General features: G+C 58.7%; 1 protein-coding gene and 1 long non-coding RNA gene across 2 annotated transcripts; both read right to left on the bottom strand.

Annotated features, from left to right (window-relative positions):
- Positions 1–1452: 1452 nt before the first annotated feature.
- Positions 1453–14849, bottom strand: ARHGEF37 (Rho guanine nucleotide exchange factor 37). The gene is made up of 13 exons (XM_068408465.1): positions 14764–14849; positions 12448–12665; positions 11896–12019; positions 11346–11493; positions 10223–10422; positions 9529–9659; positions 8851–8955; positions 6676–6786; positions 5116–5445; positions 4043–4171; positions 3484–3679; positions 2865–3037; positions 1453–2482 (listed from the first exon to the last, which is right to left on the bottom strand). Exons 2-13 carry the CDS (start codon positions 12649–12651, stop codon positions 2273–2275), a joined length of 2061 nt encoding a protein of 686 aa, XP_068264566.1. The 5' UTR covers positions 12652–12665; positions 14764–14849; the 3' UTR covers positions 1453–2272.
- Positions 14850–17557: 2708 nt separating this feature from the next.
- Positions 17558–18142, bottom strand: LOC137668112 (uncharacterized). The gene is made up of 2 exons (XR_011048875.1): positions 18004–18142; positions 17558–17656 (listed from the first exon to the last, which is right to left on the bottom strand). It is a non-coding gene; the product is annotated as an uncharacterized lncRNA (long non-coding RNA).
- Between the last annotated feature and the right edge of the window lie 7352 nt (positions 18143–25494).

The following is a 25494-nucleotide window of genomic DNA, read 5'->3' as shown; positions in this document are numbered from 1 at the left end:
GCTGCGGGGCCGGGGCTGGGCGGGCAAGCCTCACACACAGCCCCTGCGCAGCGGCCCTCGCCCCCAGCCTGCCCGCTGTCCCCATCCCACGGAGCCCATCAGCCTTTCCCCAGGCTGGGAGCATCCCCTGGCAATGTCCCCAGCTCTGCTGCTGCCATCTCCTCCCGGGCTTCGTGTGTGTAAGCATTTGCTCGGGGCTTTCAACGGCAACTGGGCAGAGGTATCAAGCCCCCAGCCTCCCCGCAGATAAACCCCAGGACCCTGCAGGTATGAAGCAGGGTGAGCCCCACAGGCAGCTCTGCCCCAAACCAGGCACCTGGACCCACCGTGTAGGGTGCAGAGCGAACGCAGAGCAGTGTCTGGGGCCTGTCCCCACCTGCCTGGCACCCGCTCGGTCCCTCCCCACACAGTGCAAGCTGGGGTGAGGACATGCCACCTCTGCCCCCCTGCCCAGCCCGCAGCCACGGCCGCAGGGCAGCACCGCGGGAACCCGCACGCAGCTGCTGTGCCACCAAAGCGTGTCCTGCGGGGAGCCCATGGTGGCCAAGTGTGCTGCGTCCCTGCGGCGGCGCTCAGGGCCGGCGTGCCAGCGCCCGCCAGCCGGGCACCGCACCTTTGATGCTGGAGCCCAGGGCAGCCAGGACGACGCCAGGCTGCTGCACCGGCGGGTGCCCCCGCACTCCCCTGCCCGCGGTGGGTGAGGGGTGGGAGCGTGGCACTGTGGGCTCTCCTGTGGAGGGAGCACGGGGCCGGTCCCTGAGGGCTGCAACCAGAGCTCCCAAATTCCCCCGACACCGTGTCAGTGCTGCCGTGGGCACGGCTCCCTGCCCTGAGCCCCATCAGCACCACTAACAGCACAGCGTCAGAGTAAGCCATGGGGAAACTGAGGCACGGAGCTGTGATGCCTCAGGCAGCGGTGGGAGGGCATGCTGTCTCCATCCTCAGACTGAGCCTTAGGTCAGGGACCGACCGTCACAGGTTGGTTCTCCCAAAACCCTCTTCCACAGGGCCTGTGTTTCTAGAGAGCATGCATGTGTCACACCGCTGGAGGTTTGTGTGAGTCGGCAAGGGGAACAGGGTGTCCTGCAAGCCCCAGGAGCTGTGCTCCACATCCCCGGCCCCGAGCAGCACCGGCTGGGAGGGAAGCAGTGCACAGCCCACCTTCAGTCGCTCCCCCAGCACAGCCGTGCTCATGCTGGCACCGCCAGCCCTGCCACCTCAGCCTGTCCCCATGCCGGCCACGGACATGCACACTCCACCGCCGCAGCGGAACCCCTCCATAGCCTACCAGAGCCCCTAAACCAGTGCTCCCAGTGCCCCACCGAGGCGTGTTGGGAGGCTGGCGCGGCGGCTCTGCTATCTCACAGCTGCCCGGGCTGCCAGGGGTGCTGGCAGCCCCACAGCACAGCCCCACGTGTAGGGGTGAGCCCTTCAGCACGGGTGGGGCAGAGAGACAGTTAATACATTATAATGTCAGTATATCAGTCACGCGAAATAGCATCGGTAGCGTGCAGAGCGGTCCTCGTCACCAGGGCTCAAAGTGCCTCCCAAAGGCGTCAGTAGCATCAGCCTCAGGGCACGGGGGGAAACCGAGGCCAGGAGCGGTGCTCGGTGCCCAGGAGGGCTGGGGAGGACCCCGGCCGCGGGACCCAGCCCCGCACCTTCCCATTGCTGACGGTGCGGCCGGGCGCGGGCTGGCGTTGCCGTGTCCTTTGGCAAGACATGAGGGCTGTGCTAACAAAGGGACCGAAATGGCACATCCGGGTGGGCACGCAGGCAGACGCAGTGCCCCGGTGAGGAGCGGGGAGCCATGTCCCCACGGCTTCTCTGCCTCGGTCTCTGCGCTCATGCCAGCCCTGAGAGCCCCTTTCCAAGAGCCCCAGATGCTTCATGCCAGGCTGAAGACCCCTTTTGCAGCTCAGTCCTGATCCCATTGGGGACAATGCTGTCTCGTCACCCCTAGGGATACTTTTGTCACTGACATGGATGTCAGCAAACCCCTGCAAAACTGCAGCCACCTGCCCTCCCTCCCTCATGCTGCTTTCCTTTGTGCAAACACGTATGAGATGTGGCACCCTCACGCCTCCCCATCAAAATGTGCCTCCCAACTGCCATCCCTCGCACCCACATCCCCTGAGCTATATTCTGCTTCCCATCGCCTTCCCAGCCCAGGGCCACCCCCCTCCAGCATCTCCCACGACGATTCCTCCGGTGCCAAGCAGACAGCTCTCATCTGATGAAGCCTGTGCCCTCGGGTGCGGGCTGGCCGTGCTCACACAGGCAAGCTCCAGCCCGTGGGCTCCTGCACAGGGACGGTCACCAGGTAGCTGGAGGGCACGTAGCCCCTCTGGCCATTCACCTCCACCAGGCTCCACTCCTTGCTCCCCTTCTTGTCGTGCGGCTCCAGCACCACCACGGGCTGCCCTGCCTGGAGGCTCACCTCCTGCGGGCTCCTGGCTGCGAAGGAGAAGCCAGCGACCACCTGCGAAAGGCAGGGGAAGGAGGGAGGAAGCCCTTGCTGGACACGAGAGTCAAAGGGGGAAGGACACACATGGCAAGGCAGGAGGCTGTTTCTGAGAGGGCAGCGCAGCAGTGCCACCAATGAAGGGACGCTGGGGACCCCACCAAGCACAGTTCTCTTGCTCCGTCCACCCTGGGTCCCAGCAAGGCAGACACCAGCCTCGCGGGGCACTCGGCCAGGGGTGTGACACTCCCCTGCGAGGCACATGGCTGCACATGTATGACCACGTGTGTGCTGGAAAAGCAGGGCCACCTTCCCACCCCCGTGTTGCACACACAAGGGCCAGCATGGAGCTGGTGGGGTTGCTAGGAATGGTCCTTGGGGGTGTCCCCCCCACTCTCACCTGGAAAGCTGGGGTGAAGGTGGCCACCTGGGGCCTGGGAGCTTCAGGTGACACATATGAATGTCGCCTTCTCTCTGTGCCGGTCTCCAGGGCTGGCATCTGCATCCCGGGCTGCTGGCTTTGTACCGGGCAATAGGGCTGGAGCTTTCCAGCAGGCACAAACCCTCGGGGACCTGGAGGACACGCACACACACAGGTCATGGGGCCCCGCTGCCCAGCACAGGTAGGACTAGTTGGAGGAGAGAGGAATGACAACTTGGCTGTTGCCTGGCACAGCACAGTAGCCCTGTTCAAACTGGTCCATCGCTAGGGGATATCCAGCAGCAAAACCCCCCAGAAAGGGGTTTCAAGACGTTTCTGTGTGCACAGATTCTCCTTTCCCAGCCATGACAATTCACGAGTGCTCCCTTGGGGGATGAATGGGGAAACCTGAACTTTACAGCTAACGGCTATGGGTGCAGCTGGCAAAGGAGAGGTGGGTTTGGGCTGAGCAAACCCTGGAAGGGAGGACCCGGGAGGCAATGGCCCACTGTTTCATCCAAGATGAGGAAGTGGTTTGGGTTTGGTTTCTGACCCTGGTGCCGAGGCAGGGAGAGGCTCCCTGTAGCGCTCACAGTACCTCCAGCATCCACCAGCCATCTGCTCGTGTTCCCCTTAGTGTCCACACTTTGCAGCAGAGCTACAATTTGTCCCCTTTGCAAGGTCAGGTCCAAGTCTCTGCTGCCACTGACGTTGCTTGTCACTTGGTAAAGCTTGTCTGGGCCGTGCTTGCTCACAAGGGAAAGGACCTTTCGCTCCTCAGCAGGGTTCAGAGGCTGGCAGGGAGCAAGAGACACAGGAGCATATGATGAGACAGAGGAGACAGGCCCTCCATGCACATGTGCTCTCCTTCCTGCAGGATCACATCCCAGCAAGAGGTTAGAGGAGAAATTCCTTCACACTAATTATCTGCTCTAGGTCATGGTTTGGAGATGAGTGTCCAGAACCAGAAGAGCTGAGACATTTTATCCCTGGTTATTCCCAGCAAGCTGCCACCAGGGTTCGGGGGGAAATACTGTGGCAACCCCCCGTGCCGCTTTCCGAGTCAACCTCCCTCCCAAGGAGATGTTCTGCACTGGAGAGCTGCAGTCCTGCCTCTTCATCTAGCTGGCCTGAGACACCCCCTTCCCAGCTCCTACCTGTGTCACAGGGCTCGGCGTGACTGTCTCAAACGTCTGGCGGAAGGTACGGAGCTGAGTGCCAGACTGTTGCAAGGTGTCTTCCACCATCTTCCAGAAACTGGGCAGAGGCATGTGGCCATGGGGCATCTGTGAAGACAGACCCTGAGATGAGAGAAGGCTCTAGGGAGGGGAAAAGCTGTGGGTAGGGCCAAAAGAGAAGGAGCAGAAAGAGTAGGGCTGAGAAAGCAAGAGAACAGACTTTGGCACTAAAGATGCATCTTGCATCTAGGATCAAAGCTGCTCCTCTCTGGCTTCGAGCCACCTTCCCTGCGCAGGGCCATCACACATGGGGCTCCTGGACTGCACCTAGCCCACCACAACAGTCCCTGGGTCCTGCTGTCCTGACCTGAGCCCACAGCCCGTCCCACCTGACTATAAAGGAAGATGGGTGGATAGAGCTCTGGGGCAGACATCTGCAGCATAAGCATCTCAGACTGAGCAGGGGAATCCACCCTCATGACTAGGTATGTACGAGCAGTGCCTGAGAGGGTGCCTTTACATGCCTGCATCTTGTTCTCATCTTGGTCACAGGTCAGGCCAGGGCCATGCTCTACCCCAGGGCTGTGGACTGGCCTGACCCACCACGTTGGCAAACGTCAGGCCCAGAGAGTGCCTGTGCAGTGAGGAGTTCTGGGAAATATCTCCCAGGGGATGGGGGTTCGAGGGATGCTCGTTCCTCAGGCCAGGAGCTGCCTTTCTCCTCCTTGCCTTCCTGACACAGAGCTCTCAGCAGCTCAGAGTTAACAGTGATCTCTCAGGCACCACATCAATAAATTATCAGTGGTGTCCTCAAAGAGAGAGCAGGACACTTCCTGGCAGTGAAGAAGAGAAAATTTGGCTTTCCCCAGCCAAAGGGGAGGAGAGATCACTTACAAATGCTACACAGGGAGCCGGGTGTCTGCAAGGGCGGGCTTGGGCTACAGCAAACCTTCAGTGCCCTGAGGTCCGAGTGATGTTCCAAGCCTGAAGAAGGCAGGTCTGGCTCAGCACGTGCACTGGTTTGGGCACACACGCCGACGGGTCACTCTCACCTGCTCTAGCTCCTTTTCTGCCTGGTGCAGGACCTGGGCAGCCAAGTCCCGTTGCAGGGTGCTGAGGGAGCACAGTATCTGCCCCACGAGCTGCACAGCCGCCTGGTTGAACCGCGGGAGCTCGGCCACGAGCAAGGCATTGATGGCGAGGTAGGTGTTCATGGCTGCCTCCTCGTCATATGTCACACTGCCCATCTCGCTCTTCCGCTCCTGGATCTCCTCATAGTCCAGCAGCTTGTCCAGGCGTTTCTTGACCAGCTGCTGTGGCCCCACTAGCATGTCTGAAAGGCTGCAGAGGGGCTGGCAGACCAGCCTGTCCAGCCGTCGCTTCTGTGGGGCGAGAGAACCCAAATCTCCACGTGAGCCCCCCAGACAGGCCCAGCTGTCTGCATGGAGCACTGTCTCACACAGGAAAAAAAGGCTCGTGGACCCACTGAAGGGCTTGTGTGGAGTGGGGAGCATCTGAGGCATCCTCCCCTGAAGGCACACAGGATGCCAACCAAAGCAAACCCTTGGTAGAGAGCAGCCAAGCATGCCACGATTTGAAACTTGTGCTCCATGTAAACGATCAGGTAGGACCCTCACGCGCAAGGTCCCACGGGCCAAGGGGGACGCTGCAGTGACTGTCTCATTCAGGTCATAGTGTCCTGGTTTGACAGAGGCCCTCAGCCCAGGGTCTGTGTGGTTATCCCACGTAGCTACCCTCCCTCCCCGTGCTGGTGCTCCCTGGGGATGCCAGCATCCAGGTGTGGGGCTCAGGCTGCCCTGCCACACTCCACTGCTCAGAAAACCTCCCTGACTGAGTTCATGGTGGCAGCCACCACCCAAGAGGGAGTCCAGGAGAACAAAGCAGGGGTGGTGGAAGGAGACAGATGAGGGCTGTTGGGCTCCCAAAGGTGAGTATGGATGCCCACAAGGTGTGGGTACATTGGACTGGGGTTTGGTGGCAAACACCTTGTGTGAGTCACATAAACAGTACGCCTGGTTTTCCACCATCCTGGGCTCCACTGCCACATGTCAGGGCCTTAAAGCCACTCATAGTCTTTAATTGCCCACACCAGCCTCACCTGGGGCCTCCACCCACACCCCTGCCCACAGCCCATTTAAGGGCTTTCAGCTTCTGACTGAGTATTGCTGTGGGTGTGCTGGTTTCTGCCTCTGTCTCCTAGGTGGACCTTGGATCTCTGCTGTAGGTAGCTTAACTCCTGGACAGACCCCTCGGATGGACTCTACAGCTTGTCTCCAGTCTCCTGGATTGACCTTAGAGCTGTGTTGTAGCCATGGCTCTGACCCTGTCTCCTGTTTCCTGGATGGACCCTGGAGCCGGCTTTTCACTTCATCTGTCTGGAACTACTGATGGACCCTGTTACCTGCCCCTTCGTGTTGAGGCCCCAGGGGACTGTGCCTGTTAGTGAGGACACTCCCTGCTTGGGGATCCCCCTCAGCTCTTGGCTGCCCTGCCCTGGAGGAGCAGCCAGCCCCTGCTGTGCCTGGGCAGAAGGTGTGAGAGCAATGCTTGGCCATGACCCTGAAGGAGATCTACAGGGAAGGAGCACTCACAAACTCTGGGAAAACAGTGCAATGGAGGTATTCTGCAAAGCGGTGGTATTGCTGGGCAGGTCCCTCGTCGATCTGCAGCTCACACTTGTGTGGGGTGGGCAACAGAAACGCCTGAAAAGGAGAAAGCCATCAAACCTGAGCTGCGGAAGATGCCTGACACCAGCTAACTTGTCTGTAACCTACCCCTGTGTTCCCAAAGACATGCCAATGTTCCAGCCTGGGTGCTCTGTGCTAGCAGCCTGGTGGGACCAATGCTCTGGGCTACTCTTGTCTGCAACCCAGGGGGCTCGCTCGGGTGTTAACAAACCTCTCCCCGTGAGCAGGGGTCATGCACCAGCTTGCAAAAGCACTCCTACCCCAGCAAGGTGGCCAAGGCTGCCCGGTGCTCCCAGGTAGCCTGTCCCAGCTTGATGCTGCCTGGTGCTTTGACACCTGGGTTTGGTGCTCCAGCAGCTCCACAGAGTTTCTTGTATTTGTGTACAAAACCTTCCCCCTGCCTCTCATAGACAGTGAGATTGAGGGGAAAGGAAAGCAGCTAGAGAAGGTATGGGGGGAGACCCTCCTCTGCTTGGAGAGGCTTTGCTCTAATGTTAACCCTGTGGCAGCAGCCTCTCTCCTGCCTGGAGGCAGATTTTGACCCACAACCTCTAGACACAGAGAAGGGAGCACTGAGCTCCCAGAGCTCCGGCCTGCTGCCAGTGCCAAGGGAAGCCTGGTCTCCTGCGTCTCCCTGGGCTTGGCTTTTCTGCTCCTTGGAGCACTGCTCCTGCAGTCAGTTCCGGAGTAGCAGGAGCAGTTTTTGATTCCCATCAACCGTGGCTGCCATGGGCTTCTCTCAAAAAGTACCCTGATCTCTGCCCTGAATTCTGTATTCTTTCTGCCTGTGGTCATGTTTAGAAGACCTTTCCTTTGTAGCCCTCCTTGCTGCAGGAGGGATTGGAGATGGAAACACAGAAGGGGAAAGAGATTGATGCTTTGAGCAGAAGGCAGCAGCTCTGAGACCTGTGTGCTGTTCCCTGGGTGCACAAGCAGAGGTGGCTGTGACTATGTTGTATGAACCCAGGTTTGTCTCCCCTTGTGATGCGGGCACCGGTACAGACAGGTGCACAAGAGGGAACTAACTGCCAGCCAGTGCAAAGAGAGGCCAGGCTATCTCTGCCCTATGGAAAACGCATCTTCATCAGCTCCTCGGGATGGCTGCGAGAAGCTTTCAGAGAGAAATGGGGCATGCACACAGCCACACTTTCCCCCACCAGCAGCTCCTCTGAAGCTGCATCCAAGCCCGAGCATGACTTCTAACCACAGCTGACTACCTAGGCTGCCTAGCCTATTTGCAGACACTTGACATTCCAGCTGAAGCCAAGGAGCTGGCTTAGATATGAGGGGCAGTGCCAGGCAGGTCCCCAGCAGCACCCGATGTCCCAAGGAACGGATATACCCTGTTCCCCTAGCTGGCATACAGATCTCTGGCACACAGATTGCCATCCTCATGTTTTTTCTTCTAATCCTATTTTACCTATTCTTTGGGTTACAGGAGTCTTTTAATCCCCCTTTCCTCCTTCCCAATCCTATGTGGGGAGCCCTTGTCAATATTTTCATGACAAGGTCTTCCCAGCCCTTGAATTGCTTCTTTCTGAACCCTCTGCCGTTTCCTGAGACTTTCCTGATAACAGTGTCTGGGGATTGCAAGTTTTGCCATCACTCACACTTTCATTTCCCTCAGACGCCCCAAGGGATTTCCATGAGAAAATCACAGCAGCTACTGACCCTGATGATCTCAGAAGGGAAGTTTGCTGTCGGGCCTGATCTGGGGACACTTCTGCCTTATACCTGTTATTAACGCAGGAATTCCCAGGCTGAACAACACTCGGCCTTTTCAGCTATTTAACGCCTTGAAATAATGATCGGTTTAAGGACTCATTATTCTCTAATGACACCCAGCTCAAACTGTGTCAGCCAAGCCTCAACTTTGTGTTAAGCTCCCCTGGACCTGAGCAATCCTTGGATGTTGTGCAAGCCCCTGGCATAAGAGTACACTTTAGCTGAGAGATGCAAGTCCCTGAACGTCCCCAACTGCTATTGGTTTCCACAGGGCTTGAAAGTACTCTGCAACCCCAAGAAACAGGTCCTGAGGCCTGGATGGGGCCAACCCCCTGCAAGTGGTCAGGATTTTACCTCTAAATGGCCCAGGTAGGATGCCACGTTCTCCTTCAGCACGGCCACGCAGGACACCACGCACTGGAACTTCTCCTCCAGGTCATCGTACTCCTTGTCCTCTGTCTACAAGGCAAGGGGCAGCTTATCCCCAGCACGGGCAGGGCTGACGCACCTCACTGGTGCCAACGTAAAAAGCAGCCAAGCACCAGCCTGAAGCTCACAGTGCTGGTGACAGGCAGGGGAGACCCTGGGAGGCTCCAGGAATTTGGAAAGAGCCAAGATCCGGGGTGTTTGCGATGCAGGTAGAAATGGGGCTTTTGGTGTGGTCGCAGTGCTGGGGAACACTGGGGTGTCTTTCCTTTTGCCGGGGTGCCCGAGGATCCTGTAGGTCCTTTGGGGGCCAAAGTGCTCCCCTGCAACGCTCTGAGGCAGGCAGCGAGGTGTGTGCCTGCATCCCTCCTACCCCACTGGTCCTTGGGATGGGGGACCAGGAGCCACCAGCAGGCTGCTGGAAAATGGGACTGTGGCTCCTAGGACAGCAGGGGCCACTGGGTGTCAGCAGCGGCCGTGCCACCTCCGCTCCGCTCTCCCGGTTCTGCCAGCGAGGCTCTGGGCAGGCAGCGGAGAGCCCCAGAAACAACCCAAGGAGAGGCAGCGGGTCTGTGAATGCAGGCGGCTGGGGTGCGGGCTGCCCACCTTGGCCACGATGCCAGCCTCGTGCATGAAGAGCCGGCTCAGCCGCGTGGTCTTCTTGGCGATGGAGTGTGTGTTGAGGCGCGCGAAGCGGTCCCGCAGCGTCAGGTGCTCGGCCTTGGTGTATTTGGTTGCTGCCTCGGATGGGGGCACACAAGGTGGGAGGAAAAAAAGATCAAAAGAGGAAAGTTCAGGGCAGCAGTCAACGCAGGTGAGAAGCACCGAGGCCTGGAGCTGTCAAGTCGCGATCAACAGGATAAGCACAACCCACATCAAAGAAGGGCAGCTCCGGGGAAAGTACTATGAAAACCAAAAAGAAGAGTAAGCTCCCGTTTGTGGGGAGCCTGATTTCTCCTATCCCAAGGGCAGGACTGTTCCTCCTCATTCCCCAGCCCCGGGAATGCAGACAGGCTGGTTTTATGCTCAGCCCCCCCATGCCACCCTGCTCCTGCAGCCTTCAGGTCCTGCCCCGAGTGGCATCTGCAGGACCAGGGCAGTGCCGCAAACTGCCTGCGTCATGCCAGGAGCTGCCCACACGACCCTGCGGCTCTACCGGCCAGGACGCGTGGGAGGGCAGGAGAGCTTTGAACTGATTTAAGTAGGAATTAGCACAACACCAAGGGGAGACGACTGGGATTGGGCTGGGGCCTCCCAGGCACCGTGCCCCATGCCTGCGCCGTGGCCCCTGCCCGCTCACCTACTTCTCTGCGCCGTTTGTACTCGTTGATGTTGGCGTTGACCCGGGCCATGGCACGGACGGCTGCCTGCAGGGCCGGGTAGGCGCTGGCGCTGGCGGGGGTGTTCTCCAGGATCTTCCCCAGCAGCAGCGGGTATTTGGTGACCCTCTGCACCGGCATCACCAGGAAGAAGCTGAGGTCCGACGCGCCCGTGTGAGGCCTGATGGTGAGGGGAACTGCTCGAGGTCGGCGTGGAGGGCTGCCCTGCCGCCCTGCCGCTCCTCTCAGCTTCTCTGTGAGCATTTTGGGGAGAAAGCAGCACCTCTCCAGCTGCGGGGAAGCTTCGCTGCTTTGGACCCGCAGGCAAGCTGTGCCCAGTGGCCGTGGGGGAAGTTCTGGCTGTGAACCCCTGCTCCCTGCCAGCTGCAGGGCCACCCCCGTGGGAGTGCTGGCAGGGGGACGCCGTCCCCACCAGCCCCGAAGGCAGTGCCAGCCTCGGGCGGGCGCCCTGCCTCCCCGAACAGTGCTGCGCTTGTCTAGCGAGGAGGCACGGGATCAGCGTTTGCTCCGGGGGCAGCGGGGAGGGAGGGCGTGGGCAAAGTGCAGCCAGGCTGCAGGCAGGACTCCCCTTCTACCCGCATGCGAGGCATCGCTCATTAGGGAGTTCTGTGCCCAGAAACAGGGAGCAGAACACGCCAGCAGCTCCCCTGCTGCCGCTCCTGCTTCTCCTGGCTCCAATAGTGTTTGTGACCCCCCTGGCAGTGCAGGAGGGGTCCAGCAGGTCCCCAGGGCCAGCCCATCTCTCTGCTCAAGCTGGGGAACACGTGCCCTCTGTGGTCACACCCTCTTTGGCTTGTGAGCGATGTGAGGGCGTGGAGCAGGCAGGACCTATAGATGCCACCCCATCCCTTGCTCTGGGATCCACCATAAAAAACACCAGGCTGTAGCACCTCTTTGGCAAGTGGCCCCAAGGATGCAGGACAGGCTGCCAGGGACTACACCAGGCAGTGCCACAAAGGTGATGGCCATATAAGACTCAGCCTGGTGGCACGTACCTGTGCAGGCAGCTTGTCCCAAGAGAAGGGCAAGGCCAGTAGGTAAAACATGGAGAGGGAGGTGTTGGCCTCAGCAGCAGGTACCTACACTGTCGCATTCAGGGTCTCCAAGATCTCCTCCTGCAGCCTGGGGTCCTTACGGTAGCTCTCCACCAGCATGAGGGCATGCTCGTAGCTGGCACAGTAGATCTTGTAGACGGTCTCCATCTCCTCCTTGAACTCCTGGAACAGGGTGCCTGGGGAAGGAAAGTGAGGCTGGAAAGGACGGTCCTTTCCTACGGCCTCAGAGAAAGGTGGAGGTTTCTCCCCAGCCTGCTGGAAGGGTGAAGGCAGCAGAACAGTGCCAGGGCAGTGCTCTGCATCCCCGGGCACCTCCACTAAGCTCGGCCTGATGCTGCACCCCCCTTGCTTTCTGCAGGCTGGGCAGGTCTGCCTCACTGCTGCAGGGTCAGTGTGGGTGGCTGCCCATGGAGGGTGGTGTACAGGCAGCAGCGCTTCCCGGAGCTGAAGGAGATGCAGGAGTTGTTGGAGTGGGTGGGCTGGGGGCTGCACCTGGGCACAGTGTCAGGCAGTGGCACTGCCAGCACAAGCAAAGGCATGGGTGGGCACGGGTCAGCTCTCGGCGCTGCACCACTTACTGATGCAGAGCAGCTGCTCATGCTCCTGGGTGGCTGCGGCCTCAAGACCCTTCAGGAACCGTCTGGAGACGTGGAGGATGTCGTCGGTGTTAGAGAAGAGTCCTTCCAGGTCAAGATCAGGCAGCTGAAGGGAACAAAGATGCCCCAAGGTAAGCCAAATACACCAGACAGAGGTGGACTCTGTGTTCTGGAGGCACTCATGCCCTCCTGAGCACTTGTGTCCTTCCAGCTGCCCCACGTGACACCCAAGGGGCTGAAGCAATGCTTTATTGCAGGAGGCACTGGAGATGCTGAGACATGGCTGTGCTCCTGAGCGGGGCAATGAGGCAGGCCTCTTCATGTTACAGATGCAGGGCTAAAGCCACAGGATGGCTGTACTGGGTCAGACCCAATGTCCATCCAACCCAGGACCTCGGCTGATCAGAAGGAGCCCAGGAAGGTGGAAGGTGAGCATGTGGTGACCTCTCTGCAGTGATCTGGGCATCTCGCAGCTCTTGACCGATTCACCCTACGGTCCCCGGCTCCTGGGTGGGGGGACGTACCCCCTCTCACCTGCTTCTTCTGGAGGTGTGCCCGGATGTCCGACACGCAGAGCTGGATGCTGTGCACGTAGCTGGCCTCAGTGGTGATGAGCTCCTCCACGGCCAGCCGCTGGCTCAGCTCCATCCTCTCGCAGGCCATCACCTCCTCATAGACGGCCTCTTCGGGCTCGGCTGCGTCCTCACCATCGGGCTCTGCCCCACGGGCGCTCGCCATCTCGGCGGGACGCTCTGCAAGGGGTGGCAGGGGGTTAGGGGCAGGCTGTGGCAAGGGCAGCCCTGGGACTGGTGCTTTGGTGCCCAACCCAGCTCAGTGCCCGTGCTCCCTCCCCTGTGCTGGGGACACCCCGCAGCACATCCCCAGGGACACTCAAGCCATCTGCGTTTACAAGCAAGGCGTGGATGACACTCCAAAGCCATAAAACCATAAGGTGCTGCAAGCCGGGAGCGGTCTGGCTGCGGAGGGCAAACACCCACGTGTGGCAGGCAGGGACTTGCTACACACGTGCCCAAACTCCAGCGACCACACGTGGGGCTGGGGTGCAGGCAAGGGGAGCCCAGGGTGCAGGCAGGGGCCCGGCAGCACTCGCCCGGCTCTGGGTCTGCACAGGGGCTGGCCCCCAAAAGCAGAGCAGGGTTTGCCTGCCAGGGCTAGCTGCTCCCTCCCCGCCTGGGCTGCCGGCGCCTGGCACATTGCCTCGCCTTCAAGAGTCCTATTCAAAGTACAAAGAGTGTTTTTGCAGTGCGTGAACAAGAGGCGTTTCTGTGGCAGGGAGAGATGATTTAAGTGACAGGGGTGGGGGGAGAAGTGGGCAAAGCTGCTGGTGCCTCTGCCAGAGGCACTTGCAGCCCCTGGTGCACAATGCCCGTGCCCTGCCCAGCATAGCCCGCTCCCCTCTCCTCTCTGCCTGTGGAGAGCATGAAAAATCAGAGCAGATTCATGCTGTTTCCTTCTCAGGGAACATCCTCTGCTCTAACTGATGCCGAGGAGGACGGAGCAGCTCCCAGAGCACCACAGATAATGCTTGGTCCCAGGCAGGAGGCCTTGAGAGACAGTCACGGCACAGCCCTCGCCAGCCCAGTGCACAGCTCGGCCGGATCCAGACCCCAGCCAGGGGAGGGATGCTGCCAGGCAGCCTGCCTGCGGAGGAGGTGAAGAACGAAGGCAGGGCGGAGGTGGTTTGGCAGGATAAAAGCGAGACGGCACAAGCAGCAGCACAGGGAGGGCAGCTCTGCATCTTCCCTCCGCCGCCTGCCCAGCCAGTGCCAACCTCCATGCCCGACTGTCAGCCAGACCGCGTCAGGCCAGGTGTCTGCTTCAGAGGCTGCAGCACCGGGCGCCTGCGGGGGGAGCAGGGAGAGGGGCTGGCCGGACAGCCCGAGCCTCTGCTGGGGAAAGGTCCAGCTAATAAGTGGGTGATGCAGTTGCGAGCACTGGGCAGGGTGAATGTCCCCTCCTGGCACACGCCCACAGCTGCGCTGGAGGAGAGCTGGGCTTGGCACAGCAAGGAAATGCCAGTGAGAAGGTACGGGACCTCCGCCTGCATTACAGGGGCAGGTTACCCTGCCAGCTGTCATCCCTGCCCGCTGCGGGCTTGGCTGCAGCCCCTGCCTGTGGCATGGCATTGGCTGCTACGGGACACGGGGAGAGGGAGACACTTTTTGAGCCCCTCGGGGTGCTTCCAAGGTGCCCAGGCAAAAGGATGCCCATCCAGAGGACAAGCCCAGTGTCCTCTGCCTGGGGGTGACAGCAAAACCCTTGCTCAGAGGAAGGGCCGCAGTGGAGGCAGGTGGAAAACCGTGATCTGAGACACCCCCTGAGCCCTGGAGCGATGCCCTGCAGCTCCGGGGTGTGCAGGCACTGGGGTGTCACTGGGCCCTGTGCCAGCATCCCCCAGAGCACGCAGCTGCTTTAGGGGGTTGTCTCCAAGCTGGGGAAGCCTCTTTCCCTCCCCTCACCCCCCCCAGCCTGAAACATCAGAGGAACAAGGGAATTGTGCAAAACTAAAGAGCAGCGTTTCTGGGCAGCACCGGGCCAGGCGGCGCGAGCAGGAGCGGGTTTCATCCCCCAGCTCTCCCCCCAGCAGCTGCCTGCAGCCGGCGCGGCTCTGCCGCCTCGGGGGCTCCCGGCATCCGCGTCTGTAACGCAGGGACCAGGCAGCGTCCCCAGGCAGGCGGGTGCCCCCAGATGACCAGAAACCCGCGGGCAGGGGCTGCGGCCCCGCAGCTCCCACCCGCACCCGGGGGGCGGGCGCGGGCACCCCCTGCTGCCCCCCAGCCGCTGCTCCGGCCCCGGCCTCACCTCCGCGCCCCGGAACCCGGCTCTTACCTGCGGAGGAGGCAGGGGCTGGCGCCGCGGAGCCGTGCCCGGTGCCGCGGAGCCGTGCCCGGCTGCGGCCGCGCTCCCGCTGCCCGCGGGCGGTTAATGATAAACCCGCTGCGCCACAGCCGGGCCGGCGCGGGCAGGAGGGGCCGGGCCCACGGCGCGGGGGGGGCCCACGCCGCGGGGGGGGCGCGGAGCCCGGGCCCCGCCGCTCACCCGCCGCAGGGTTCGGGCGGGGGCCCGGCCGGCAGCGCCGGTCAGGTGAGCAGCGAGGGCGGGCGGGGAGCCGGGCTGGCACCGGGCCGTCCCCGCCCCCGCCGGCAGCCGAGCCCGGCCGGGAGCGAGAGGAGCGGGGGAGCGCGGGGCGGGGGGGCCGCTGCTGCGGCGGCGGGGCGGGGGGGGCTCCTGCCTGCAAAGGCAGCTGGTCCCCAAGCGCCGTGCCTGCGGCTGTGCTAGCCCCCGGCACCGCAGCCGCAGCCCCCCTTTTCCCCCCCGTCCACCCTCAAGCCGTCATCCTCGTCCGTCCTCCCACGGCAGCCCCCGGCGTCCCGGTGACCAGGCTCCGGCCGCAGAGCAGGGGACACGGCGGCTCGCTCCTGCTGTAAATAAACACGGACAAGCCGCGTGTAACACGGACGTGTCGTAAATAAACACGGACCTGTTGGAGCGAGTCCAGAGGAGGCCACAGAGATGATCAGAGGGCAGGAGCACCTCTGCTATGGAGACTGGCTGAGAGAGATGGGGCTGTTCAGCCTGGAGAAGAGAAGGCTCCGGGGAGACCTTCTAGCACCTTCCAGTACCTGAAGGGGCTACAGGAAAGAGACACTGGCCCAGGTTGCCCAGAGAAGCTGTGGCTGCCCCCTCCCTGGCAGTGTTCAAGGCCAGGTTGGATGGGGCTTGGAGCAACCTGGTCTAGTGGAAGGTGTCCCTGCCCGTGGCGGGGGGGTTGGGACTAGATGATCTCTAAGGTCCCTTCCAACCCAAACCAGTCTATGGTTCTCTGAAGTCCTCTCTGTCTTTTTATGGCCTTGCTACGTCTCCAGTGTGTTGCTGGCTCAGTGCTAGCTAGGGAAGCCCACTTGGTGCCCTGGTGCTCCCACAGCCCATCCATGAACACACAGGCTTCCCCCGCATTATGCTGCAGGCAGGCATGCCCCCGGCCACATGCCCCTCTGCTCTGCCATCGCTTCCCAGCTCCTCGGCCATGGAAAAGGGTTCAGAGCAAACAAACGAAAATACATAACTGAGGAAGTGGTTGCACAGGCTGGGCCATTGGTAGCCAGTGGCTATTTGGCATAAAATTGTTTTTTCACTCGTGAGGTGTTTGCATGCTTATAAACAAGCTATTGAGAAGAGAGAGGCTGATGTGTAGCCAGCTCCTGCAGCTGGGAGCATGTCCCCAGCCCCGCCACAGGGAGGGCACAGCGGCACCTGGGTTTTTCCAGGCTGACTTGCAGTGCCCAAAAAGTGCCACAGTAAAAGGGAGTCTTTCAGTGACTCACGCACGTCACAGGCAGCATCTGTGTCTAGAGCCAAACCTGGTTCCTGCGAGTTCCTCGTAGGATGGCCTCACCATGGAGCCCCGCGGGGAGCAGCTGACACCTCCTTCCCCCCTGTGCAAGCCATTTCCTTCCTGCCATGCCGCTGGCCCCACTCTGCTCCCGTCCAGCCCCAGGGCTGGGGCTGCTGTGGCTCCGCTCGGCTCACCGAGGGTGGCTCGGGGACCGGGAGCAGTGTCACAGCGCTGTCACCACTCCAGGGCTCCCCAGGGAGGTGTGAGAGCAGGCTGGCTGCCCTGGCCTGGCTCTCCTTACAAAGGAAAAGCAAATAGGCGCTAGCTGGTCCAGCACAATTGTTTGTGTCCCCGGGCGAGGTGTTGTGCTCAGGTTAAGCCAAGCCAAAGGGTCCCAGCGGGGTGGGCTGTCCCCTGGCACTCTTGGCATCGGCACCCGTGTGGGCAGCCAGTGCTCCCACCCTGCCAACACAAAACCTGGTAAGCGGTGGCAGGGCGTGAGACTGCGTGTGGGACTGCGCGTGGGACCCCGCAGCCGCTGCGGAGGGCAACAGGGAGGCAGGGCTGCCTTCTCCCGCAACAGAGCCAGGTTTGTGTAACCTCATTGCAAAACTGTTTTTCCAGGATGCTTCTCACAGAGCAAGGCTGAGCTACCTCCACGGCAGCGCCCGCCTCTCTTCATACCCACTGCCACGGCAGGAGCACTCAGCCAGCTCTTTTCTGGCAATATTTGAGAAAAAAATCAACCCCAAGCTGCTGGTGGGATGAGGTCCCCCCGTGACACTCCTTGTGTGGCGACCACAGGCTCAGTCCACAGGCTGGAGAAACACCTACTCGATGGTGCTGAGCTCCAGCTCAGAACAGGCATCAGCAAGAGGGAGGCAGGTTTGCAGGGCTGGAGGCTGCCAGCGGCCTGAGCCCGGCTCAGGCAGGAACGTGGGGCTGCCCAGGGTGTATGCAGCCATCTGGGGATAAGGTGCCATCTCAGCCAAGAAAGTGGTTATTGCCCACCTACATCTCACCCCGAACTTCTGCTGCCTCCTGGAAAGCCATTTGCTGTTGACAGGGATTTTCCCAGCTACTCAAAGCTTTAAAACTCAGGCTGTTGGGATTAAATTTAAAGCCATCAGGGGGCTCTCTGGGAACACACCAGATAAGCTCTGAGTTAGACAGGGCTTGCTCAGAAAATAAACACAACTTGCAGCCATGCAAAGCACGACAGTTCGGGCTATGCCTAATAACAGCAGGCGGGAGATCCTCTCCAAGCAGCAGGTTTGCACAGGAAAGTTACATTTCCTCTATTTAATCTTTTCCATTATTACTGTTCTTTAGATTTCTTTCCCGTCTTGAAAGGACTTTGTGACCACACGCCGCTATCAGCCATTCCTGGTGGAAATGAAAACATGGGGAAGAAAAATAACAGCTCAAGAATGTGCTTGCAGGTGCGTCCTAATCGCAAAACTTCCTCCCACACTGCAGGTCTGGGAAGCGGACTTTGTCTCCAACACCATTGCTTGTGCCTGCTGTGCAAAGCAGGGGAATTCGAGCTGAGGTGCTAGGAAAAGGAGGAAAATGCCCGTGAAATGAAAGGTCTTCATTCTGCTGAGCTGGCAATCTGCACGAGCAACTCCTGAAAAACCATACAGATGCTATTCCTTTCTCTTCCTTCTTCCCTTCCCAGCTAATGTAACCTGTGCTTAATCCTCCGTGGGAGGGAAGGAGGGTGTGCGTACCTGCTCGGGATAATCCCATCCACGTCCTTGGCCAGGGCTGTGCCGAGGGCCTGATCCTGAGCAGGCAGAAATTGTGTCAGCTCCAGCCGTCTGGAAGGAGCTGCAGGCTCCAGCCTCGTGGCTGGTGGGCACTGCCTGCACCACGGGGCACAGCACAGCCTAAAAATAGGCAGAGAATTTGATCTGAGAGGAATAAATTAAGAGACAGCTCCTCATGTCTAAGAGGGTTATTTATGGGCTTTAGGCAGGTCTCCTTTGTGGAGGAGGCTTCAGCCCCTCTCAGCCTCTCTGAGGCTACAGCAGCTCAAGCCTCCGGTATCCACATTTTAGTGCTTGAAGCTTCTTGTCCACCAGCCTCTGTGGTCCTTCCCTCTCCCCACCGAGGCCCTGCTGCCTTGCAGAGGTGTGCACAGTCCGTGGGGCAGGGGGTCCAGGGAGGGCTGCACAGATCCCCCAGGGACAGAGGGATGGGGGTGTCTGCGGCACCTTGCAGCTCTGGGAGGAAAGACGACACCCCCTCACAGGGCAACGCCAGCGCTCCTTGCCCAAAGCATCGCAGAGGGGTGGGCGCACCATCCCGCCGAGCGCCTTCTGCCTGGAGTGAGGAGGTAATGAGACATGAGAAAGGTAAGAAGAGTTCGGAAAATTCTGGTGGTTTATGCTGATTAGTCATTTCTACTGATCAAACCAACATCTTCTCCCTGCCTGACTTTGTACAGTTGCTGCTCCTGCCGAGTCATTACAACCACGCACCTGCAGAGCTGGAGCTCCACGTGACCACCGCCTCCTGCCAGTGGCACCCCACGCTTTCGCCCTGGGCCACCCATGAACCCAGGCACCCCACTGCCGGCACCCCACCCTGGGGTGCAGTTGCTCTCCTGCACAAGGTGAGGGCGCGAGAAGATAAGCAGAGGCACATCCCCTTGAGATTCACCTTCTCCTCTGGGATCAGGTACCTCTGGAGTCCCACCAGCACCCGCTCCTCCAGGCAAGTTCCCGCAAGAGTGGTTATTCTGGAGTCACTGCAATAGCTGCTGCCTGCGCAGGAGACGTGGCAGGAGCTGCCTTCTCTTGCTTGAGAGAGAAACGAAGGGTGGGAGGGAGGCAAAAGGAGCCCTTTGAAGCTGCCAAGCCAGTCCATGTGCAAGCTCTCCATCCCTTGTTCCACTGATGCAACTGGGAGTGCCTCTGCCTTGACAGGGCTTGTGCCCACGCCACAGGCAAGCGTAACAGCTGCCCCCTTGAGAGGGATCATCGTGGGCTTGTTTCACTACTGAAGGCAGAAACCCAGCCCAGGAATCTTAGCCGATGTGCTGTGTCTCACAGCATAGCAAGGACGCCTGAAGTAAAGACCTTGCAGTAGGCCACCAGCTCCATGCATTGCCAGGAAGGAGGGCAAGGGTGGGCAGCCCCCGAGCTTTGTGCAACGGGCTGGGGAAGCCCATGGCCAAGAGCATTTTCAGGGGAGCAGCCTAATTCCTGGGATCCCCCTTCTGTTCTTGAGCAGATAAACAACCAAGCAGGGAGAACCGGGCATCTCCACTGTAGGCGGCGGAGAGCTGGAGGTGGGCAGCTGCCTGGCATTAATGGAGGTCTGACTGCAGATCCCTGGCAGGACAGTGCTGGTGGGGCTGCCACAAGCCAAGGATGAGGAGACAGACATGTGGCCAAACAAACCCAGAAGGGGTGAAAAGAGGCTGAGGTGGAAGGAGAGATCCAGGGGTCCCCGGAGCCCCAGCAGCAGCTGTGAGGCTCCAGGACCAGCTCACAGTGTTGCCCACGTCCTCATCTACCCACCTCCTCACATGTTAGCAAGGAGGATGTCTTACTGGGGAGGAGTTTGCTGTGGAAAAAACCCAGCAGCTAACACCATGGAATATAAAACAATGGCCAGGACTCCCATGTGCTGGTAGCATTGAGGTCTGGCAGCTGAGAGGAGAGTCTCCCAGTCAGCCCAGGCACCACCTGCCCAGGCGCAGGGGCCCTGTACAGCTCAGCCCCATCCCGTACCTATTGGGTTATCCCGGCTCCGGCAGCGTGGGGCTTCCTGCCAAAGCAGCAGCGCCTGGCCGGGTGTGCTCTGCCCGGCAATCGCTTCGGCTGAAAGCAGAACTCCTCTGTGCGTCAGCAGCCATTACTTCATCGCCTTCCCTCCAGCCACAAGATGACTGCAGCGTCAGAGGGACGTCTCCATTATTAATGTGTGTAGATGAGATGCCAGCTCCGGCTCTTCCACCCGCCTTGACTCACCAGTCTATGCCCCAGCTGCAGGTCTCCTCCCCAGGCCATGATGGTGAAGAGCCACCAGCCTTGATGACTTCCAGTTAGAGACCTCTCTGCCAAGCCTTGGGTCCTGCTCTTGGCCAAGGGGGATCACGGGGCCATCCAGCAAGGATGCAGGGAAGGAAACCTGGTTCATGTGGTCTACTGGGTAAAGGGTCTGTTTTCACAGCGGAGGGATGTTACCCATGGAGAACCACTGAGTGTGTCCAGAAATTATCTGAAAAAGGGTAAGGGTACCAAAGTGACCATGTTTGCCACCAGCACCGGGCTCTTCAGAGCAGAGCAGACAAGGGCAAGCTGCGAGGAGCTGCCAGGTCCCTCTCACCAAGCAGTGGGATGGTAAGGTGGCCAAGGAAACTCCACGCAGGTAAAGGCAGAGCAAGCAGAGCAAACACACAGAAACCAGTCCTAACCTTGGTAGCCCAGTGATGGGCTCTGACTGGTGCGTCTCCTCCCAGGAAGGAGATCTTGGGAATAGTGATAAATGATGTTTCCAAAATGTCTGCAGCAGAGAAAGCAGAAAATTGGATGTTGGAAGTGAGTGGGAAAGAAACAGAGGACGAGAAAGGAAACACTGCTGCTGCATAAGCCGGCGATGTGCCCACGCTCAGGAGGCTGCGCACAGGTCTGGCTCTCTCCGTTGCCTCCGTCTCAAGAGGGACATGGAAGAGGCTCAGAGAAGGGGAGCAAGAATGACTCAAGCTCTGGAGCAGCCTCTGTGTGAGGAATGGCTCCATGGCCAGGAAAAGGGATGACAGAGAGGGGTGTGATACAGATCTGCATGGTCTTGGGAGGCATGTGAGGGTATGGAGGGGGTGATTACTCACCATCTCTTCCAGTACAGGAGTACAAGCTCCCAACGAAACTACCTAGAGGGAAGTTTAAAACCAGGAAAAGGAAGTGGTTCTTGGTGCAACGCATAGTTAAATTGTGGAGCTCCCTGCCACAGGATGTGACAGATGCAAAGCATTTAAACAGGAACTGGATGAATTAATGGAAGAAAAATCCTTTGGGTTATTAAATACAAAGAACCACCATCTCTTCCTTAAGGCTGGAGGACTGGTGGCAGCTCAGGGACTATTCTTGGGAAGTCTTGCTCTGCCCTTACTGGGTGTCTCTGTAAACACCTGCTGTGGGCCACAGCTGGAGCCAGGATATTGGCCAGATGAGCTGTCACATGGCTCTTACGTTTCGTCCTGAGATGAAGCCACAGACTGGGCATCTCCCCGGGAACACAGCACACCACTTCCTCGCCCAAGGGGAGCCTGGGCTGCTCCGGTTGCAGGCTCTGCAGGTTGGCTGCCCCACACGGGGGGCTCAGCCTGACCTGTGCCACGTGCTGGACCAGCCGTGCCACCACAAGATGGTCCCATCCCCTTTGGTTTTAGGAGAATAGTTGATAATAATCAACTGAAATGCACTGCTCTTCTTGAAGCCCTTTTTAGAATGCCTCACCACAGGGAACACCCCTCTGCCTGGTCTCCTCTGGATTTTCAGGCAGCACACAGCCTACCGAAAGCAAGTACTTTGCTGCTGACGGCTGTTTGGTGATGTCCTTGAGACAGAGGAGGGGAAAAGACTCTGGGAATTCATGGAAACCACAACACATGTTCTGGTCACAAAAAAAAAACATTTTAAAAAAGTTCTTTTGCTAGGACTCAGTCCTGCCTCTGTCACCAGCCCGCACCGCTGCGTGCACGTCTCCCCTCTGCCGCTTAATGCTCGTGAGAGTTTTAATCAGCTCAGAGGTGGCAGGAGCTGGCTGTTCGGACACACTGGCTGACTCCCGTGTCTTCTGTTCGCCTGCTGCCACACGGTCTCCTGATGTGATCTGATCACTGTGGTACCCAGGCAGCCGTACTGAATTCAGTCTGAGCTTGGAGATTTCCGAGCATCACCTCCAGCTCCCCGGGGTGACAAAGCAAACATCGCAGCAAGGGCACGCAGAGAGACGCTGTCATGTGCCTGGAGTTCCCTGCAATGCACCAGTTCTCAGCAGCCAGGCACCAGCTGCTGGGTACGGAGATGTGACTCCACCAGCTTTAACAGGACAATCTGACTCTGGTCTGTCTTCTCTGTTGTTTGGGTGAGGGTCCAGCAGAGGTGAAACAAGGAGAAATTTCTATTTTTAGAAACATTTGTTTTCAGGATAATTTTTCAAAGACGTGACTGACAGGGCTTCATGTGCAGTGACACCAGTCACAGCATGGGTCACTGGCAGCTCCCTGACCCTTGGGAAGCAAACGTCCCACTTTGGGGAGCGAAGGATCCTTTTTGTAGCTCCTGCCCCAACCTGCCATGAGAAACCATCCCAGTACAGCAGCACAGAGATGCTGGGGATATCCAGTGCCGTGGCCAGCAGAGAGCTCCCAGCCAGGACCTGGCGCCTGTTTTGACTTAATGTATTGCTGCTGCAGCTCCTCCTGCTGCATCCAAGGGATGCTCTGGATGCATAGCTCAGCTTTCGGCCAGCGGTGACACAGGACAGAGGCCTGTCACCTGCTGCACCCCACGGCTGCAGCACGTATATGCTTGGGTGAACGTCAAACACTCATTTCTTCCCCTCTGGTCTCAAAGCTTTCCTCGTCTCCCTCCCTGCAGAGAGGAGGCAGGTCCCACACATCTGAATTTTCCTGAGAAGCCTCAGAGTGATGTAAATCACCCGTCTCAGGCGGCAGGTTGTGTGCCAGTCCTAGGAGCCTGGCTCCATCAACCCGGGTAGCAGGGGCTTGCTGTGGGGAACTGTGGCTCAGCCACCGCACACCTTCCCCTCCTCTGGGGACCCCGGGGGACTCTGTCCCGCTGGAGCCAGGATCACAAGAGTCCTTGGGACAGCAGGGGAACCACCTCACCTAGGAGACAGGTGACCTAGGAGAGAGGTGACGAGTCTTGTGCCTGAGTCACACTGAGATTTCGATCTGCTCCCCAGGTACCAGTGGGCTTTGGACCAGGCCAGCAGCACCTGTAATCAGGGCAAACCATCCTTGCTGTGTGACATTCCCGTGCCAGGTGTCAGTCACCATCACGCAGACGTGGTCTCACAGCTGCCAGAAAACACCGTGGCTGAAAGCTGCCTTGCTGTGTCACAGAGCCTGAGTTAAGCTGTCCCCACAGGGTCCCACTGCCACCCAGCTCTGGGACTGAAGCTGGCGTGTCCCCAGCTGGTTTGGAGCAAGATCCCGTAGAGTCATTTCTATGGCTGCCTATATGTTGACTGGAGCATCTAACACGGACACCTGCTTTTGCAAACCATGGCCCCCGCTCCCCTGAGCTGCTGTTCATTGGTGCTAAAATTAGCTGAAGGCCCATCAATGAAGGAGCCCTTGAAAGAGCTCGCTCTCAAGAGCATCACAGCAGGACATCCTGCATCCTTTTCCTCTGCTCGCTCAGCTCCTCAGATGACAAAGTGGGACCCACATGGCGTGACTGCTGCTTTAGAGGGATGTGGAGCAGGGCCCTGCGCATCGAGGGGCGGATTGATTTGTTAGTGATATTTCCAGTACTGTGGCGACAATAACATGTGATGAGCCTTTCCCCTTATCTGGCACTTTCCACTCTGCGCTTTTCACAAACGCTAATGAACCAGAGCTTGTGATGAGCTTTGGCGGAGGGGAGAGAAAAAATTCAGGCATAATCAAACAGCATCTTTCAGCCCATGCTGTTTTTTTTAGTTCAACAAGAATTAACTTTTGAATGCCATGAAAAACTGCTCCATTGAGTAGAGACATTCAGGCCTGCAGGTGACTGTCGGAAGGGACAAGACACTAGTGGATCCTACCCCTGGGAGGACATGCTCACAAAGGGGCTGGAGCCCCAGGTTTCCAGCCACAATTTGTCTGGAATCAGATGCTCCAGCCTGAGTCCTAATCCTGGAATACTTTGCCCAGTAGCATCCCAGTACCATGCCCTTGTGCTTGACATCCAGGAGATGGGCCAGCACTCAGCATCCCTCAGAGCTAGTCTCTATTGAATCTTCCCCAGGATTCAGAAATCAGGAGGATGGCCTAGGAAGTACCATGTTTAAATATCACAGAGACATTTACAAGCAAGCCCCTGGAGGGGTGGGGCTCCTTCCTGCTGCGCTGTGCTCTCCAGGCTCTCTGGGGTGCTCTCAAACATGTTTTTCTTACCAATCTTGGGAGGAAGCAACTTGCTTTAAAAAAAAAAATGGAAGGAACGGTAGTGCCCTGACTCCACAGGACTAACTCCATCACCCCTGAGGAGGTGCTGATGAAAGCCACTGCATGATGCAGTGTTAGTGATAAAATCACCAGACTCAGCAGCCCTTGATTGGGTCCCTCATCTGCAATCTGCTCAAGTGCTGATCCTCATCCTCAGGCAGCCTCTAAGTGTTTCAAGATTCAGGAGGTGGGAGGCAGAGGGAGCATCCCTGCTGTGGGGGGCACAGGGGGACACAGCTTCTGCTCCCTGCACCCTATCATTTCTCCCCTAATGTGTAAAGAGATACAGAGCACCCGAGAAGAGGGTGACGGGGAGCCCATTGGGATGGACTGTGCTTAGCTGGCTCCTGCCGCCGGAGAGCAGCAGTGTCCACCCAGCATGGCCAAAGCCTGTGCTGGGCAGATAGGACCGAGCTGGCTGCATCCTGTGCTCCAGGCTCTTGCTCTGCTGTTGCAGCAGATACTCTGCACCACCTGCTTTCGTTCCTCTTATCCTCCCTGGCATCCTAAACCTCATCACATGGCATGTATAAAAATCCATGTTCCCTAAAGTGGTTCAAGAAATTATACTTGGGGGGAAGATTTACTCCCGGGTGTACCACCTGTCATCCACAAGCTGAATTATTTTGTGTTAGAGGAGGCTCACCTCGGTGATTTGAACCTGACTGATTTCAGCAGTCTCACAGAGGAAATGTGCCTCGGATGCCAAATACCAGTGCTCTGCACTAGCAGGGTAATTAATTCAAAAGCACCTGAGAAACTGCTCCTGAAGACTTCTCCATAGCACTTGACATGCAGTGAATCATCTGTGCTTCCATTTACATCTTTTTGGCCCGTGACTTCTTCAGAGTCTCTCGCCTCACCTCCCAGTGTGTCTGCTCAAGTACCCGAAGCCATTTCAAGGCTGACATCATTGGAAAGATTGTACTTCAACTTCAGTCCTGTTCAGCAAATTGTTCCCAGTGATTGCGCCACAGGAAAGGAGCTGCAGTTCCTCCATCTACCTACAAACCCTTCTGGGGCTGCA

This window comes from Nyctibius grandis, chromosome 10, assembly GCF_013368605.1.
Source record: "Nyctibius grandis isolate bNycGra1 chromosome 10, bNycGra1.pri, whole genome shotgun sequence".
Lineage (NCBI taxonomy): Eukaryota > Metazoa > Chordata > Aves > Nyctibiiformes > Nyctibiidae > Nyctibius > Nyctibius grandis.
This window is presented reverse-complemented; position numbering and strand designations above follow the sequence as displayed.